Source organism: Hypanus sabinus, chromosome X2 (assembly GCF_030144855.1).
Source record: "Hypanus sabinus isolate sHypSab1 chromosome X2, sHypSab1.hap1, whole genome shotgun sequence".
Classification (NCBI taxonomy): Eukaryota; Metazoa; Chordata; class Chondrichthyes; order Myliobatiformes; family Dasyatidae; genus Hypanus; species Hypanus sabinus.
Window position 1 is genome coordinate 34,774,150 of NC_082739.1, and position 19,655 is coordinate 34,793,804.

Genomic DNA, 19,655 nt, shown 5'->3' on the forward strand with positions numbered 1-19,655 from the left:
AATTTATGTCGCCTTGCTTTTGAAATCATTACTGTGGGCAAAACTATTCTGATATCTACCATTGCAGATTGGTAAAGCCCCTTGCACCAAAGTAATCCCAGTCTCTGTTGGAAAGTTACATTCCCCCACTGCTATCACTCTTACACTTTTATGTGATTTGCTTACTATCTGTTCCTCTAATTCCCACTAACCATTGTCAGTTTCATAACCTAACACAGCAAAGTGACCACCCTTCTCTTAATTCTAACATCTACCATAGGGCCTCAGTAGACAATCCGAGATCTGGATGTCCCCTCTGCCATTATTAAGCTGACAATCCAGCCCTTCCCTCAAATGTGTGCCCATTATCACAATTCTAAGTGCTGATTCATGCTCTAAATTCCTATGACTTGCCTGTGATTGGGAAAGCTGATTGAATGTCATTATTTATTGCTAGGGGAGGTTGATTTTCAGTTGTGTGGATGGAAGCACATCCGGAATATTGTGTTGAGTGCTAGTCCCCTTATTTAAGAAGGTGGTTCTTGCAATGGAATCAGTTCAGAATAAACTAATACTTGAAATGGGAAGATTGCGTTTGGAGGGAAGGCCACAAGCAGAATTAGGCCATTTGGCCCATTGAGTCTGCTCCAATGTTCAATTATCGCTGATTTATTATCCCACTCAACCCCACTCTCCTGACCCTTGACTAATCAAAAACCTATCAACCTCCACTTTAAATACACCCATTGACTTGGCTTCCACAGCCGTCTGTGGCAATGAATTCCTCAGATTCACCACTCTCTGGCTTAAGAAATTGCTCCTCATCTCTGTTCTAATGGGTTTGTTTTCTATTCTGAGGCTGTGCCTTCTGTCCTAGACTCCCCCCATTATAGGAAAAATTCTCTTCATATTCACTCTATCTAGGCCTTTCAGTATTTGATAGATTTCAATGAGTCCCTCTGCAACTGGATCCTAGACTTCCTGACTGAGAGACCTTAGTCAGTCCGGATCGGGAGCAGCATCTCCAACACCATCACACTGAGCACGGGGCCCCCCAGGGCTGTGTGCTCAGTCCACTGCTGTTCACTCTGCTGACCCACGACTGTGCTGCAACACACAGTTCGAACCATATCATCAAGTTCGCCGATGACACAACCGTGGTGGGTCTCATCAGCAAGAATGACCAGTCAGCTTACAGAGAGGAGGTGCAGTGGCTAACGGACTGGTGCAGTGCCAACAACCTGATTCCTAATGTGAACAAAACAAAAGAGATGGTTGTTGACTTCAGTAGGGCACGGAGCGACCACATCCCGCTGAACATGGACGGCTCCTCAGTAGAGATCATAAAGAGCACCAAATTTCTTGGTGTTCACCTGATGGAGAATCTCACCTGGTCCCTCAACCCCAGCTCCATAGCAAAGAAAGCCCAGCAGCATCTCTACTTTCTGCGAAGGCTGAGGGAAGTCCATCTCCCACACCCCCCCCCATGCTCATCACATTCTACAGTGGTTGTATTGAGACCATCCTGAGCAGCTGCATCACTGCCTGGTTCGGAAATTGCACCATCTCAGATTGCAAGACCCTGCAGCGGATAGTGAGGTCAGCTGAGAAGATCATCGGGGTCTCTCTTCCCGCCATCACGGACATTTACACTACATGCTGCATCCGCAAAGGAAACAGCATTATTAAGGACCCCATGCACCCCTCATACAATCTCTTCTCCCTCTTGCCATCTGGGAAAAGGCTCCGAAGCATTTGGACTCTAACGACCAGACTATGTAACAGTTTCTTCCCCCAAGCTATCAGACTCCTCAATACCCGAAGCCTGGACTGACACCTTGCCCTATTGTCCTGTTTATTATTTATTGTAATGCCTGCACTGTTTTTGTGCACTTTATGCAGTCCTGTGTAGGTCTGTAGTGTAGCTTTCTCTGTTGTTTTTTATTACGTAGTTCAGTCTAGTTTTTGTACTGTGTCATGTAACACCATGGTCCTGAAAAATGTTGTCTCATTTTTACTATGTACTGTACCAGCAGTTATGGTCGAAATGGCAATAAAAGTGACTTGACTTGAGAGATTTCCCCCCACCACCCCATTCTTCTAAACTCCAGTGAGTATAAACCCAGAGCCATCAAACACTCCTCTTTCATTCCCGGTATCATTCTTGTGAACCTCCTCAGGACTCTCTTCAATGCCAGCACATCCTTTCTTAGATATGGCCCCAAAATTGCCCACAATATTCTCAGAGCAGGTTTAGACAATCCGCTAGATTGCGACATGATTAAAATGTTAATCCTGTGGGTTCTTGACACAGTGAATGTGAGAGAATGTTCCCTCCTGTGAAAGAATCCCAAATTTGGGGCTACTATTTTTTTAAAAAATTGTTCCCCATGTAAGACAAGAGTTTTTATTTTCTCCTGAGACTTGACTCTTTGGAACTTCCTCAATGGACAGCAGAAACAGAATGTTGTGGCGACCCACTTCCCAGCGCACTCGAACCGGCTCACAAAGTGGTGCGCGCCGGCATTTAGGCCGGTCCCAAAGAGGGCGCCAAGCCTGCTTCACCAGCAAGGGGAAAGGCCCGCGCGTGGGACGGGACTGTGAATATACAGCATTCCCACCCGGGGAGGGCGGGATCAGGAAGGCTTTAAAGTGAGGCCACGAAGTTTGAATAAACCTCTTTTGCAACTGCAGCTCACCGACTACGTGTCGTTATTTCAGCACTGCGTGTAGCACACCGCTACAATGTCTGAATATTTTAAGGTAAATGGGGGTGGTTTCCTTGAAGGCATGTGAGTAAATGATTACCAGAGGTGTGTGGGAATATCAATCTGAGACTTTCATTAGATTAGCCCCAATATTATGACTGCAGGGTCAGACTCAACATTTTCCCAACATTTTTTATGCCATGGAGCCCTACCATTAACTAAGGGGTCTGCGGACAAAGTTTGGGAACCCTTGCTCTGGAGACTGAGTAACCTGCTCCTGGTTTCATTTTTCATAGTTTAAATCATTTTGGTCTGTTAATATTTTAAACCAGTATGCTGGTACTAAAAAATTCAATCCATGTGCTGAATTCATCATGATCATCATGATGACATGCATCAATTACTTTTTATTCTAGGAATTCATGAAAGGGTATCCTTTATCACATAGTTTTTATTTCTCCTAATACTTCCCTGTTTTCTCTCACTGTTACTACAAAGTTCATTTATATCATCGGTTATTAAGGCAAAAGCATTTTGAAATCTGCAAAAATAAAAACACTCAGTGCTGTTAATCTCCAGCAAAAGTAATCAGTCAGCATCTGAATGGGAAGGTGTTATCGTTTGTGCTCTTTTCTTTGCTTCCTGCAGATCAGCTTCTGGCTGATGGAAAATGGATTTCAGGTTCTTATTGCTGCTTGTGACACTTTCCGTGCTGGAGCTGTAGAGCAGCTCAGAACTCACACTCGCCGCCTGATTGCCCTACACCCTCCAGAGGAACACAATGGTCAAAGCATGGTCCAGCTATTTGAGAGAGGTTATGGGAAGGATGCTGCTGGCATTGCAATGGAGGCTATTGCATTTGGTAATTTTTTTATTATTAAAAATCTATTTTCTATTTTCTTCACTATCTAAACCTGTTTGCACTTTGCCAAACTGTCACTTTGTATTAGTTGTTTTACTTTGTCCGTTTTTTATCTTTCTGCAGTACTGATTGAGTATTATTGTTCAATCAGAGTTGCTATTCTCTAGATGAAATATTTTCAATGTTTGAGGGTCATTCTTATTCTCCTGACCAGACCGGCATTCCACTGTTACCTAGTGATATCAAAAGCTAATTGATTGTTTATGTAGTAAGATATTGTAACAAGCTAAATGGCTTCCACAATGGCAGCTTAATGCACTGAGTGCCCTGTTTTCTGTGAAGCAATTGGAGATGCCATACAAAGAGGCCATTTAGCTTATTTGCATTCTTACTGGCCAAAAATAAGAGCTATGGATCCAATTGCATTTGTCTGTTCTTTGCCCTTAGCACATCAAGTATCTCATTAGCTATTTTTCTGATACTCTTGTACTGTCTGCTCCTTGGTTCCCAAAGAAAACAAATCCAGCCTAGTCAATCATTACTCTTACTAAAATTCTGCAGGACCAACACTACCAGAAATTTTCTCTGCACTCCTTTCCAGTGCTATTACATTTCCTATACTGTAGTGCTTTTGTACAGATCTTACATGAACTTACAGGTCTTAAATTCTGAAGCTGTTAGGACCATGTATCATCTACAAATCTTTCTGGTTTCATATCTCTGAATTAAAAGTAATTTGTTTTTAGTTTTTTGTTTTTAAGTTTCTGACGCATGTTTATAAAATTCTGCAAATCAAAAAAAAGTGTTGAGCAGAATTTTTCCAAAGCTCTCAGAAGCTATTGTAGTTTTTATTGATGCAATAAATCCAATGAACCATAGGTATTTATTTTCCAGACCATTACAAGTACATGAAAGATACTTCCCTGAAAGAAATGGGAATCCTTGGAGAAATAGGGGTTCAGTTTGTTATTCTATTTACAAACCTGGAACTTTTTTAAAATGTGCCTGTACTTAATTGGAGAGTGCTTTTGGAATTGTTACTTAGGCATAACCAAACTGAGGAACAGGCCCCCGTCTAGTAGACAATACAATAATACTCCAGCACAATGAACCAGATTTTCCTAAAGAAAGGTATAAAGTTGACTATGTCAGTACAGACAAACAATTATTGACTTCTGATCTGAAGACTTGTTGGAAACTGATTCTCAAATGACAAAATGAATTAATATTCACATGAATTTTAATTTTAAAATTAAAACAAACATTAGTTCTCTTCAGCTCAGCTTTTTTTTCTGCTATTTGGCCTGATGACTTCTAAATGTAGTTTTCTCATAGACAAGTGTTGGTTTAATGTTTAAAATGTGTATTTCTTTCACAGCTCGAAATCAGAGCTTTGATGTGGTTCTGATAGATACTGCGGGTCGTATGCAGGACAATACTCCCTTAATGACAGCTCTTGCCAAACTCATTGCCATTAATATGCCAGATCTGGTATTATTTGTCGGTGAGGCATTGGTAGGAAATGAGGCGGTGGATCAGTTGGTGAGTATTGCTTGCTCTTTATCACCCACAATAACAATTAGGCTCATTCTCTTTGCATATATCCCCATGCTATTTAATAACCAACTTGTAAACACTAATTCACTGAGTGTTGTTATGTAATTACCTTGAATTCCTTCTCCAACAGCACTTTGGGAGTACTTTCACCAGATCTGCAGTGGTTCAAGAAGGCAGTTCACATCCTTTTAAGGCAATAGGGGTGGGGGGAAAATGATGGACTTGTCAACCACTCCCAGATCCTACAAAAAAAAAGAAAATCTTAACTCTTGTTATTATGAGTAAAGTAGGCCATTTTACTTTGTATGGCTCAAAATATTCTTTCCACTAATAGAAGAGATTATGCAAATGCTAGAAATCAAGTAAAACAAACAAATTGCTGAAGCAACTCATGCCAGGTAGCATCTATAGAAATACAGATAGAGTGAAGATGCTCGACAAAGTAATTTTTTTTCTTCTCTCCCACCCCCACCTACATTGGGTCTCACCAGTGTAGAGGAGGTCACACCGGGAGCACCAGATACAGTATCACTTTTTCTTGCAAGTGGCCAAAATGCTATACCTGCTCATTCACCATCTCCCTTGCCTCCATTCAGGGCTCCAAACAGTCCTTCCAGGTGAGACAATACTCCACCTGTTATGGTTGTCTACTGTATCCAGACCTCCCAATGTGACATTCTCTGGTGAGACCTGACATAGGTCGTTGAGCACTTTCACTCCATTCATAAAAAGCAGGATTTTCCATTGGCCAACCATTTTAATTGCAATCCCCATTCTCAATCCAACATGTCAGTCCTTAGCCTCCTTTATTGCCATAATGAGACCACTCTCAAGTTGGAGGAGCAACACTTTGTATTCCATCTGGGTTACCTCCAATCTGATGGCATGAACACTGATTTCTCTCACTTCTGATAATTTTTTTTCCCCAGCCCTTCCCTCTTCTCCCACTCCCCACTCTGGCTCCCCTCTTAACTCTCCTCTTCTCCTTAACTGCCTATCATCTCCCCTGGGTCCCCTCCTCCCCTTTCTCCCATGGTTCACTCTCCTCTGCTCTCCTATCAGGTTCCTTTTTCTCCAGCCCTTTATCTTTTCCACCTATCATTTCCCAGCTTATTAGTTCATCCCTCCCCAACTCACCTGGCTACACCATAAGACGGAAGAGCAGAACTAAGCCATCAAGTCTACTCTGCTATTTCATCATGGCTGGTTTATTATCCCTCTCAACCCTAGTCGACTGCCTTCTCCCTGTAACCTTATACGCCCTGACTGATTGGGAGCCTATCAACCACTGCCTTAAATACTCTAAATGATATGGTTTCCACAATCGACTATGGCAATGAATTCCATAGATTAACCACCCTCTGGCTGAAGAAATTCCTCCTCACCTCTGTTCTAAATGGACAGCCCTGTGATCCTAAATGCCCCCATCATATGAAACATCCTCTCCAAATCCATTCTATCTAGGCTTTTCAGTATTCAATAGGTTTCAATGTGATTTTCTCCCCCCCCCCACCACCACCACATTCTTCTAAATTCCAATGAGTAAAGGCACAGAGCTATCAATCGCTCCTCATATGATAAGCTTTTCATTCCTGGAACCATTCTAGTCAACCTCCTCTGAACCCTCTTCAGTATCAGCACATCCTTTAGTGACAAGGGCCCCAAAACTCAAAACTGCTCACAATACTTATTGAGGCCTCACCAGTGCCTTATAAAGCCTCAGCATTACAACCTTGCTTTTATATTCTAGTCCTCTCAAAATGAATGCTAACATTACATTTGCATTCCTCACCTTTGACTCAACCGCAAATTAACCTTTAGGGAATCCTGCCCAAGGCCCTTTGCACCTTGGATTTTTGATTTTTTTTTTCCCTCCCTGTTTAGAAAATAGTTAATGCTTATATTCCTTCGACCAAAGTGCATGACCATATATACAGTCGAACACTGTATTCCATCTGCCTCCACCTGCCCCTCCGCCTATCTTTGTATTGTCTGCAAACTTGGTCACAAAGCAATCAACTCTATCGTCCAAATTATTGACATATAAAGTAGAAAGAAGCACTCTCAACACTGACCCCTGCGGAAAACGACTAGTCACCGGCAGCCAATCAAAAAAGACTTCCTTTATTCTCTCTTTTTGCCTCCTGCCAATCAGCCAGTGCTCTATCTGTGCTAGTATCTTTCCTGTAATACCGTGGGCTCTTGTATTGTTAAGCAGCCTCATGTGGCACCTTGTCAAAGTACTTCTGAAAATCCAAGTACACTACATCCACCGACTCTCCTTTTGTCTATCCTTGACATTTCCTCAAAGAATTCCAACATATTTGTCAGGCAAGATTTCCTCTTAAGGAAACCATGATGACTTTGGTTTATTTTATCATGTGCCTCCAAGTACCCTGAAACCACATTCTTAACAATCAAATCCAACATCTTCCCAACCACTTAAGTCAGGCTAAAAGGTCTATAATTTCCTTTCTTCTGCCTCCATCCCTTCTTAAAGAGTGGAATGACATTTGCAATTTTCCAGTCTTCTGAAACCATGCCAGAATCTATTGATTCTTGAAAGATTATTACTAATGCCTCCACAATCTCTTTAGCTACCTCTTTCAGAACTTTGGGGTGTAGTCCATCTGGTCCAGGTTATTTATCTGCCTTCAAATCTTTGTTTCCCAAGCACCTTCTCCTCAGTAATAGCAACTGCCCCCGATGCTCTTGAATTTCTGGTAAACTGTTCATGTCTTCCACAGAGAAAACTGATGCAAAATACTTTGTTCATCTGCCATTTCCTTCTCCCCCATTACTACCTTTTCAACATCATTTTCAAGCAGTCGAGTATCTACTCTTGCCTCTTGTATTCATAATATCTCTGGAAAAACTTTTAGTGTCCGCGTATATTATTGACTAGCTTAGCTCAATATTTCATCCTTTTCTCCCCCCTTATGGCTTCTTAGTTGCCTTCTGTTGGTTTTGGAAAGCATCCCAATCCTCTAACTTCCCACTAATGTTTGTGTATTATATGCCCTCTGTCTTTAGAATACTACAACTTAGGGATCTTTCATCCTGTCCCTTCTGAATCACTCCCAGAAACTCCCGCCATTGCTGCTCTTGTATCTCTGCTAGTGTCCCCTTCCAATCAACGTTGGCTAGCTCCTCTCTTGCACTTCTGTAATTCCCTTTACTCCACTGTAATACTGATACATCTCACTTTAGCTTCCCCCTCTCAAACTGCAGGGTGAATTCTATCATATTATGATCACTGCCTCTGAAGGGTTCATTTACCATAAGCTCCCTAATCAGTTCCGGTTCATTACACAACACCCAATTGAGAAAAGCTGATTCCCTCAGTGGGCTCAACCATAAGCTGCTCTAAAGAGCCTTCTTGTAGGCAGTCTAGAAAGTCCCCCTCTTGAGATCCAACAGCAACCGGATTTTCCCAAACTACCTGCACATTGAAATCCCCCATGACAAATCATTACATTACCCTTTTGACATGTCTTTTCTATCTCACCTATCATCTTTTGAATTTGTACTCCTTTGCTCCGCCAACTTTTTTATTCTGGTTTTTCTTCCCCCTTCCTTTCCAGTCTTGGTGATGGGTCTCGGCTTAAAGTCGATTGTTTATTCAGTTCCACAGATGCCAGCTGAACTGAGTTTCTCCAGCATTTTGTGTGTTATTTTTTCTCCACAATCCAGGTTAAAAAAAATTATCTGTGTTACCTTTTTTAAAAAGATACACATCTTGTACTTTACTGAAATTTGGCAATATTCCTGAGTACTTTAGTTGAACTTGTTAATATTCTGTGTTTATAAATGCTGATTTTTGTCTCTTTCTCTTAAGGTAAAATTTAACCAGGCTCTAGCTGACCATTCGATGGCTGAAAAACCGCGGCTGATTGATGGCATTGTACTGACCAAATTTGATACCATTGATGATAAGGTAATGTTAATGGGCCCATATTCACCCCCTCTAATGATAGACCATAAGATATAGGAGCAGAAGTAGGTCATTCAGCCCATTGAGTCTGCTCTGCCATTCAATCATGGGCTGATCCAATTCTTCCAGTTGTCCACACTCCCCTGCCTTCTGCCCATACCCTTTGATGCCCTGGTTAATCAAGATCCTGCCTTAAATGCACCGAATAACTTTGCCTCCACAGCTGCTCGTGGCAACAAATTCCACAGATTTACCACCCTCTGACCAAAGTAATTTCTCCGCATCTCTGTTCTAAATGGACGCCCTTCAATCCTGAAGTCGTGCCCTCTTTTCGTAGACTCCCCTACCATAGGAAATAACTTTGCCATATCTAACCTGTTCAGGCCTTTTAACATTCGGAATGTTTCTATGAGCTCTCCCCTCATTCTCTTGAACTCCAGGGAATATAGCCGAAGAGCTGCCAGAGGTTCCTCATATGGTAACTCTTTCATTCCTAGAATCATTCTTGTGAATCTTCTCTCAACCCTCTCCAATGTCAGTATATTCTTCTAAAATAAGGAGCCCAAAACTGCACACACTACTCCCAAGTGTTGTCTCACAAGTGCCCTATAGTGCCTCAACATCACATCCCTACTCTTATATTCTATATCTCTAGAAATGAATGCCGACATTGCATTTGCCGCCTTCACCACCAACTCAACCTGGAGATTAACCTTTATGATATCCTGCAAAAGGACTCACAAGTCCCTTTGCATCTCTGCATTTTGAATTCTCTCCCCATCTAAATAATAGTCTGCCTGTTTATTTCTTCCACCAAAGTGCATGACCATACACTTTCCAACATTGTATTTCATTTGCCACTTCTTGGCCCATTCACCTAAACTATCTAAGCCTCTCTGCAGGTTCTCCGTTTCCTCAACACTGAAACATTAACTGAGTTTTTCTGGTCTTTTCTGTATGTAATTGAATCGTTTGCATAAATTGAGGAAAAAATGCTGAAAAACAGCAGAATACCGTCCACACCTATGTCTGAAGGCTTCAACCAAGGCCTTTATAAATGCAACTAGAAATTCTTCATCCACCAATAGTTAGTGTAAGCATAATTATGTTAATTCTGGACTGCCTAAACTTACTGCAGTACTGCATTTTCAACATTGTGCTTATTTCTATTACTAGTAACAAACACAAAGTGACATTCATTTGTTGTAGTCCTCTTTCTCATGATTTTCAGAGTTCTTCCCACATTTTGTTTTCAATATATTTCCCTATAGAAATTGACCTCAAGTTCTGCAATCTTAATACTTTTGAGTAGAATCACATTTTTAAAAAAAGTGATTTGTAACTTAGACGAGGTTGCAGCTATTTGAGAGCTTCATATACAGAAGTCATGGAGGTGATTAGGATGCCTTTTTATTGCTATTTATTACTAAACACGTTTTAATTGACGCTCTTTAACATTTACATTTCCTCATTCAGGTTGGTGCTGCCATTTCAATGACTTACATCACTGGTCAACCAATAGTCTTTGTTGGAACAGGACAGACCTACAATGACTTGCGTAGCCTTAATGCCAAGGCTGTTGTCAGTGCTCTGATGAAGGCTTAACTATCTGCTTTACAACTCTCTTAATGCACCACAGTGCCACCAAACCCTCCAACTTCAGCTTGTCACTTACTTTCTGTGCATAATGGAGGATTATTGAATTATTATTAAGTGGCATACCTGTTAATGTCGCAACTTCTCCAGCATTGTTCAGTCTGCTGCATAACCTTCCCCAATTTTTAAAAAAATAAGAACGTAGAGGATATCATCGCCTCATCACTCAAGGAAAGAGATCCACTGCTATTCCCTTTTTTTTTAAAAAGCTGTCTTTAACTCTTAGTGCAATAAACTTGAGTATTGGCTGACTATGAATTACAGAGAAATTGTAAAGAGAATTTATTAAATAAAGCTGCTATAATTGTTGGCTGTGTTCATGTCATATTGAATTTCAAGGTGTGAATTGAATGGCTGGTCCTGTTTCTCTTATTTACATAACAATTTCTGTCACTCCCAAAAAATTTTATTTATATAGTGTATCTAATCTGGTGGCGCAGTGACATCAGTGCCAGACTCCAGAGCGAAGGTTCCCGAGTGCGAGTCCAGTCGGGCCGCTCCTGGACTCACTTTCCATCTGTGCCGGGTTGAGTGTCGAGCTCACAACTCAGCCTCATTTAAAAAAAACACTGCTGTGAGAAGGGTGGGGGGGGGGGGGGGACCACTAACAGAATCTTCCCTCCAAGACAACCACTTTGAAAAAAGTGGTTGCCCAGGCTCTGGAAGAGTATGGCACACAAAAAGAAAAATACTGTAGAAGTGAAGAGTGCTGGAAAAATGATGATAAGAAAATACTGGAAATCACAGACCAACTACCTGATATGCAGATCATCTGATGCAGCTTAGCTCAGTAGTTGAGACCAATTGGGTTTGTTTAGCTTAGTGTTAGTGCACATCTGCTGTTCTTTGCTCATCCTTGTACAGATCAATAGCATAGCTGATTTTTTTTTATATTCATTTGTGGAAAAAATTATGCAGAAATTAATTTCAGATCACCTGCGATTGAATATAGTTCTTATAGTTCAGGAAACATTGAAATACAATTCTATCAGCATTGTGAAAGAGAGCCCTATACTTAGTATAGCTTACTATTTAGATATTCTTGGATTTCAAGCTGTTAAGTTTCATAGCTTCCACCAAAGTTTTAAGCTCAGTTTGATTTAAGCAGGTTTTCTAGGCACTCGCCGCCTCCTCTGGAATTAACTTTCCTGAAAGTTGCAGTGTTTATTGGTAAGACAATTCCTATACAAGGAGCAATCTGCTATTTTGCATGCAAGTTTGTTTCTGCTATGGATATGGCTGGTCAAAAATAGAGTTGTAGAGCAAGTTTAAGTTTCTGGAGATTTTGTCAACTAATTTAATAGACCAACTTGAAATCCTCAGGTGGTTTAATACAATTAAGTTTGTTGCTGATCAGTACTTGTACCTCCTAGTATCAAAGGAAAATTACAAGGATATAATCATATTAGTGTTTTTGCATTAGAATAAAGCAATTCCAGATATGATAGAGTTTTTACTAAAATCTTTAAAGATCGTTTTGACCTTTGCGTCTATGCCTGGAAGTTAACTGTCTGCCCAGAGCATGAATTTTAAAAAAGCAAGTGCGGCCAGTTGGGACACTTGGCAGGCTTGAAATCATTGGGTAATTATGTACTTGGCAAGGGCCAATAAAAAGAAGTGAAGTTTAAGCCATTGTGAGAGTGACCATTGTTGAGTGGACTGTGTTGGAGTGGAGAGCTTGTGGCTTCGGTGTGAGAGGTGAAGGCCTCTCCTTCATTGTGTAATTAGAGCAGTGGGAATGCCAAGCAGGATAGAAGAATGGTGGTCTTATGGGATGTCAGAAGATGGAAACCTCCAGTGCCTCCGATAACTATACAGTCGACCCTCCTTATCTGCGAATTCAACCAACCGCGAATTGCGTAAACCCGGAAGTGCTCTTCCAGCACTTGTTGTTTGAGCATGTACAGACTTTCTTCTTGTCATTATTCCCTAAACAATGCAGTATAACAATGGGACGATGTGCGTGGGTTATTGTGTATCGGGATCGAAAAAAATCGGAAGTTCTCTTACTAAGTAGGTCAGAACAGGTACATCCAGTATTATTTAGCGTCAGTTAGTCAAACGTTTGTCTTAGTATATAGTATATAATTTACCTTTCTATGCATATAAAACACTTAAGAACATGTGTTTCAGCGCTGGGCTCCAGTTCGATCCAGTGACAGAATGCTCCCGAGTGCATTCTCCACCATGCCGGGTTGATGTGGAGGATCAAAAACCCAAAACCCAATAATTAAACCACTGTGTTGCTTAGTAATAATTGTAGCTTTCATCGGGGCAGAGCCTTTCTCACTTTATCCTTTAAAATTGTTCCGATCGTTGACCGACTATAGCCTAACGCTTTTCCAATGACCGATGGCGTTTCACCTCTTTCCGATTGCTTTATTATTTCCACTTCACTTTCAATCGTGATCGTGATTATTTTCGTCAACAGAAACACTGCAGATTCAGAGCTCTGACACCAGGTCCTAAGGTCCACCACATTCAGACAGGTTGAATAGGGGACTTGAGCATCTGCGTTTTTTGGTATCTGTGAGGGGTCCCAGAACCAATCCCTCACGAATATGGAAGGCAGACTGTACCTGCAAAAGGTGCAGTCAGCTGCAGCTTCTTGGAAACTGCATTAGGGAAACTGAGCTGGATGATCATTTGGGATGCTGAGGGACTGATTGACAGGTAATATGGGGAGGTAGTTGTACCAAGGGTACAGGGCCCAAGTAATTAGGTGATTGTCAGTAGAGGAAAAAGGGATAGGCAGCCAGTGCAGGGTACCCCTGTGGCTGTTCCTTTCAATAACAAATATGCCACCTTGGATATTGTTGTGGGGAGGGGGCGAAATATGAGTTAGCAGGGGAAAGCTACTGCAATCAAGTCTCTGGCACTGTCTGGGTCTGTTCTGAAGGGAAGTGGGGTGTGGGGGGGGGGGGGAGAAGTAACAAGCAGTCGTGATAGAGGATTCATTGCTTAGGCCTAGGCAGGGGAGCAGACAGGATGTTCTTTGAATGAGAATGAGCTTCCTGTATGGTATGTTGCCTGCCAGGTGCCAGGGTCAGGGACTTCTCAGATTGAGTGCTTAGCATTATTAAGTGGAAGGGTGAGCAGCCAGAGGTCATGCTTCATGTTGATACTAATGACTTAGGCAAGAACGGTGATGAAGTCCTGCAAAGTGAGTCCAGGGAGTTGGGTGCTAAGTTAAAACACAGGACATTGAGGGTTGTGATCTCAGAATTGCTACCCATGGCACATACTAGTGAGGCCAGAAATAGGAGCATAATACAGTTTAATACATGGCTAAGGAGGTGGTACAGGAGGGAGGACTTGAGATTTTTGGATCATTGGGCTCTTCTGGAGAAGGAGGGACCTGTATAGAGAGGATGGTTTGCACCTTAACTGAAGGGGATTAATATTCTTATGGGAAGGTTTGCTAATGCTGCTCTGGGGAAGGGTTGCAAACTACAGTTGTAAGAGCAGATGGAGTGGTTGTGGGGAAAGATGTTGTTAAGCCTACACACAAAATCAGGAATCAAAAGGTTGAGCATGATGGGACAAATGTTCTGAGTTGCATCTATTTCAATGCAAGGAGCATTGTCAGTAAGGCAGATGAGCTTAGAGCATGCATCAGCACTTGGAATTATGCCTTGTAGCCATTAGTGAGATTTGGTTACTGGAGGGGCAGGACTAGCTGCTCAATATTCAAGGGCTCTGTTTTAGATGTAATAGAGCAGAGTGATTGAAGGGGAGGGGGTGACATTCCCAGTCAGGGAAATGTCACAGCAGTACTCAGACAGGACAGACTGAAGAGCTCATCTGGTGAAGCTTTATGGGTAGAACTGAGGGATAAGAAAGGTATGATCACGATAATGTGACTTTATTATAGACCACCCAACAGTGAGTAGGATTTAGAGGAGCAAATTTATAGAGAGATACCAGGCAGTTGCAAGAAACAAGGTTGTGATAGGTGATTTTAACTTTCCTCATATTGATTGGGACTCCCAATGCTGTAAAAGGGCTGTATGGGATAGGGAGCTTGTTAAATGTGTTCAGGAATATTCCTTTGATCAATGTATAGACGTCCCAAATAGAGAGGGTACGACACTGGATCAGGTGACATAAGTACATGTAGGAAACACTTTGGATCTACTGATCATAATTCCATTAGTTCGAAGATTTTTATAGAAAAGCATAGCTTTTTATAAGGCTCTCGAGTTGAGATTCAAAATTGGAGAATGGCCAATTTTGATGGCATCGGAAAAGATCTGGCAAGTGTAGACTGGCATAGCTTGTTTGTGACAAAGACATGCTTGGTAAGTGGGAGGCATTCAAAAGTGAAATTTTGAGAGTACATAATTTGTATGTTCCTGTCAGGTTCAGGGAGCCCTGGTTTTTGAGAAGTAGTGAAGGCAAGTTAAGGAGGTGCATAGCAGGTATAGGCAGGTAGGAACAAATGAGGTACTTGTGGAGTATAAGAAATGCAAGAGAACACTTCAAGATATCAGGAGGGCTAAAAGAAGGCCCGAGGTTGCCCTAGCAGATACGGTAAAGGGGAATACCAAGTCCTTCTATGGATATATTAAGAGCAAAGGGATAGCAAGGGACAAAATTGGTCCTCTTGAAGATCAGTGTGGTCATCTTTGCATAGAGCTGAAAGAAATTAGGGAGACTTAAAATTCTTTGCATCTATATTTAATCAGGAGATGGACACAGAAGTGAGGCAAAACAGTGAGATCATGGACTGGATTACTGAGCGAGTGGTGCTTGCTGACTTGAGGCAAATTAGTGTGGATAAATCCCCATGGCCTAATAAGGTGTTCCCTCAACATGTGGAAGGCTAGTGCAGGGGCCCTAGAAAAGGTATTTAAAATGTTCTTGGCCACAGGTGAGGTGCTGGAGGATTCGAGGATAATTAATATTGTTCTGTTGTTTAAGAAAGACTCTGAATAAGACAGGAAATTACAGGCTGGTGAGTCTGGCACCAGTAATGGGTAAATTATTAGACAAGACCTGATTAGGGATAGTCAACATGCTTTGTTTGTGGTAGATCACATCTTAACCAATCTTATAAGAGAATTGGGGAGGTTCTCAGGAAAATTGATGAAAGAAAGGCAGTGGACGTTGTCTACATGGGCTTTAACAAGTACTTTGACAACCTCCCCAATGGGAGGTTAGTCAAGACGATTCAGTTGCTTGGCATTCAGAGTGAGGTAGTAAATTGGATTTGACATTGGCTTCACAGGAGAAGCTCAAGAATGGTAGTAGATAGTTGCCTTTTGGACTGGAGACCTGTGTGCCACAGGGATTGGTGATGGGTGTGTTGTTTGTCATTTCTAAGCTCTGGGTTGAATCAGGGTTTGTCCAATAGTAAACTCTGGTTCAATGCAGAGCTTAGCTGTGTTTGGGGAAGGAGGGCTACAGGAGTGAAGATAGAGAAGTTCAGAAAAGGCTAAATAGAAACTGGAAAAGGCAATCAGAGCTGTCAAATACTGTACAGTCAAACCACACTTTTCTGCAAATGACTGTTCTTAAGTTTGGAAAGGCCTTCAGTCCACGACTTATTTACAAAACCAATATACTCCCATGCCCTGATAACCACCTCCTTCCAAACCAGCTAAACTAGTTCTACTGCAGATTTGACTCATAGAGCACACTTAAAAGACCCCCTCTAGTGCCCATTCAACCAATCACCAATGCCCTACAAATTTTGTTGACAAAGAAAAAGAGGTGAGAAATCTCTACAGGAAACAAAATATCAAGAAGGCTGCTGGCCCTGACTCTGTCTCCCCTGTGATCATTATACACTGCTAAACAGCTGTCTACAGTTTTCACAGACATTTTCAGTCTCTTAAACTATGCACTGTCCCAGCATGTTTCAAAAAATCATCATTATTCCACTCCACAAAAGATCAAAGATCACTGGATTCAATAACAGTTGCACTCAAGTCAGTAATAGTGAAGATGTCATTTCTCAAATCTATAACTCAAAATTTTCTAGGTCTGCTGCAGCACATCTACAGAGCCAACAGATCTGTAGATGATGCAGTTACACACAGTAAATACTGTATGTCAGAATTCTCTTCCTAATTTCACTTCAGCCTTCAATACCATCATCCCTGAGCTTCTGCAAGAGAAACTCTCCAAACTTAATGCACCAGGTCCCATCTGCAGGTCGATCACAAACTTCCTCTTTGACAGGAGGCACATCTCCACATCCTACTCAGTCATCACTGGTACTCCAAAAGGGTGCCTTCACTTGCCCTCTCCTATTTTCTCTATAGACCAATGACTCTGTCTCCAGTGACACATTTGTTAGACTAATAAAGTTTGCGGAGCAGGGCAACCGTGCCCAAGGAAGAGGTACAAGAACAACCTCAAGTCAAACCTTAAGTGGGCCAAACTCCAGCCCCACAATCTCGAACACACTGCTGCTGATCGGTCCAAGTGGCGTAATCTATGCTCCAAGGCAGCAAACAACTTCCAAGCCAACTGGCGTATGCAGCGCCTCAAGGCGAGTCAAGAAAGACACAGGAAGGTGTTCGCTCTTGCCCCAACAGGCGGTGCTCCTTGCCCCATCTGCGACCGTATCTGCACTTCAGACTTCGGCCTCAGAAGTATATGCGTGCCCACAGACGTTGACTGCGCAACACATCTGTCTTCCTCAGACTTCGAGAGACTACTACTAAAGTTTGCAGATGATGCTGCTGTCATTGGACTAATCACCAGAGATGATGAATCTAAGTACGGCTAGGAAGTAAACAAGCCAGTGCAATCACAACAACTTGGAGTTGAATGCTCTCAATTACATGGAGGTGCATATTGACTTCAGGTGAAATGAGTCTCCTCTCCAACCACTCATCATCTATCTACATTTAGCACTGGTCCAACCTTCAGGACCCCTGGCATCATTATTTCATAGGACCTCGTGGGAGAACCACATCTCCTTCATTCACAAGACGTCTCAGCAGAGGATGTACTTCTTTCAGCAGTTGGTAAAATTCCATCTTCCCCAAAACATACTGGTGCAATTCTACCATCAGAGAGAGCATCCTCACGTCAGCCATTTATGTCTGGTTTGGCACAACATCCTCTCACAATATGCAAAAGCTACAGCGAACTGTCAAGTCAGGTGAAAAGGTCATTGGGTGCAGTCTACCATCACTGCAGGACTTGTATGTGTCCAGGGTAAAGAAGTGAGCAGGAAAAAAGTCATTGCACACACTACCCACTGAGCAAACTGCCTTTTCCAAAAGCAGCCTTCTGGAAAGCACTACAGGGTTATTAAAACAAAAGCTTCATACCACTTTAAAAGTTTCTTACCCCAGACAGTTAATCTGATCAACCATACTAGTTAGCCCACCCCTCTATTATGTCAGTCACTGAGTAAACCCCTTAAACCACTTTTTATAATGTTGTTTACATTGTGAACATGTGCTGGTATTTTTGTATTTAGGCACATTTTATTGCATATTCATACTTAACATGGTGAATCAAGTTGATCCTTGAATCTAATGTAAGGGCGTCAGATGGAGAGAGTTGAAAATGACTCTCAGTGTTGTATATGGTGACGTACCTGTATATGTACTGTGGTAATATATTTACTTTGAACTTTAACTCTGTGTTTAGTTCCCAAGGGGATCATCAAATATTCCTACTTAATACTATCACAGCTGAAATCTACAGTCTACTTAGGTACTTCAGTAAGCAACATTATTTCAAGATTTAAAAAAAATCTATCTAACACCCTTCAGGAACAGCACACTCCGGGACTGTAAACCACCCAGGTAGTGAGTGCAGGTAAAACTGAACACAAGGCTCTGAGGCCCCCACTCTTTACTATCCTCCTAGCTAGTCTCTGGAAAATTAAAATGGAAGACCTCAGAGCAAGACTGCAGTACCAGAGGGACACCAGGGGCTTTACTTCACGGAGACGTGGTTCTACACCCCCCTCCACCATTCTGGATACAGCACTTCAGCCTAAGGGCTCCACCTTCCACCACATGGACCAGATGGCAGTGTTTGCTTTATGATTACCTTATCAAAGTGCACCACCATGGCCATTCTGTCTCAGTCCTGCTCTCTGACCTGGAACATCTGGTGGCCAATTGTCATCCATTCAATCTGCTGAGGGGGTTTTCTACCATCATCCTGGTTGCAGTGTACATTCCATCCCTGACCAACATCAGGCTGGCACTGGAGGAGCTGAGTGGGCACTGTGATCAGCAGTCATGAGACAGCGCACCATATCTTCTTGATCATTGTGAGGGATTTCAACCTGACGAGCTTCAAGTCTCTGACCAACTACTATCAACATGTCCCTGTGGAACCAGAGGAGCTAACACATTTGACCACTGTTACACTATCATCAAGAATGCTTAATGTGGCATCCTATGCCTGCAGTTTGTCAAGTCCGATCACCCAGCTGTACTTCTACTCCAGGCATACAGGAGTACCATAGCACCAACGGTAAGGGCCACAAAGGTATCGTTAAGAGAGGTGAGAGAATGCTTACAGGACTGTTGGTGGAATATTCACTGAAGTCTTCACTGAGATCTTTAACCTCTTGCTTCAGCAGTTTGAGGTACCCACTTGCTTCAAGCAGGCTTCATTTATGCCAGTGCTTAAGAAGAACAGGGCACCAATGACTACTGTGCGGCACATCCACTGTGAAGTTTTCTGAGAGGCTGGTGCTGAAACATATCAATTTCTGCCTGAGAAGTGACTTGGATCCACTTCAATTTTCCTACACATTGGACAGCAACAGGTCCACAGCAAGTGCCATTGGCTCTTCACTCAACCCTGGAACATCTGGACAGCCAAGATGCATATATCAGGATGTTCTTTATTGACTACAGCTTGGCACTCAATACCATCATCCCCTCAAACCTAATCAATAAGCTTCAAGACCTTGGCCTCACTACCTCCTTGGGCAATTGGATCCTTGATTTCCTCACTTGCAGATGCCAGATTG

At 42.2% G+C, this 19,655-nt stretch overlaps 1 protein-coding gene across 2 annotated transcripts in view; it reads left to right on the top strand.

Moving 5' to 3' along the window:
- Window positions 1–11,005, top strand: part of srpra (SRP receptor subunit alpha) — a 55,684-nt gene extending 44,679 nt beyond the window's left edge. For both annotated transcript variants that reach the window (XM_059957220.1, XM_059957221.1), the window contains exons 11-14: window positions 3,336–3,549; window positions 4,928–5,091; window positions 8,945–9,043; window positions 10,517–11,005. In XM_059957220.1, the coding sequence (XP_059813203.1) occupies window positions 3,336–3,549; window positions 4,928–5,091; window positions 8,945–9,043; window positions 10,517–10,645 (606 nt within the window). In that variant the 3' untranslated portion in view covers window positions 10,646–11,005. The remainder of the gene's footprint in view (window positions 1–3,335; window positions 3,550–4,927; window positions 5,092–8,944; window positions 9,044–10,516) is intronic.
- The last annotated feature ends 8,650 nt before the right edge of the window (window positions 11,006–19,655 follow it).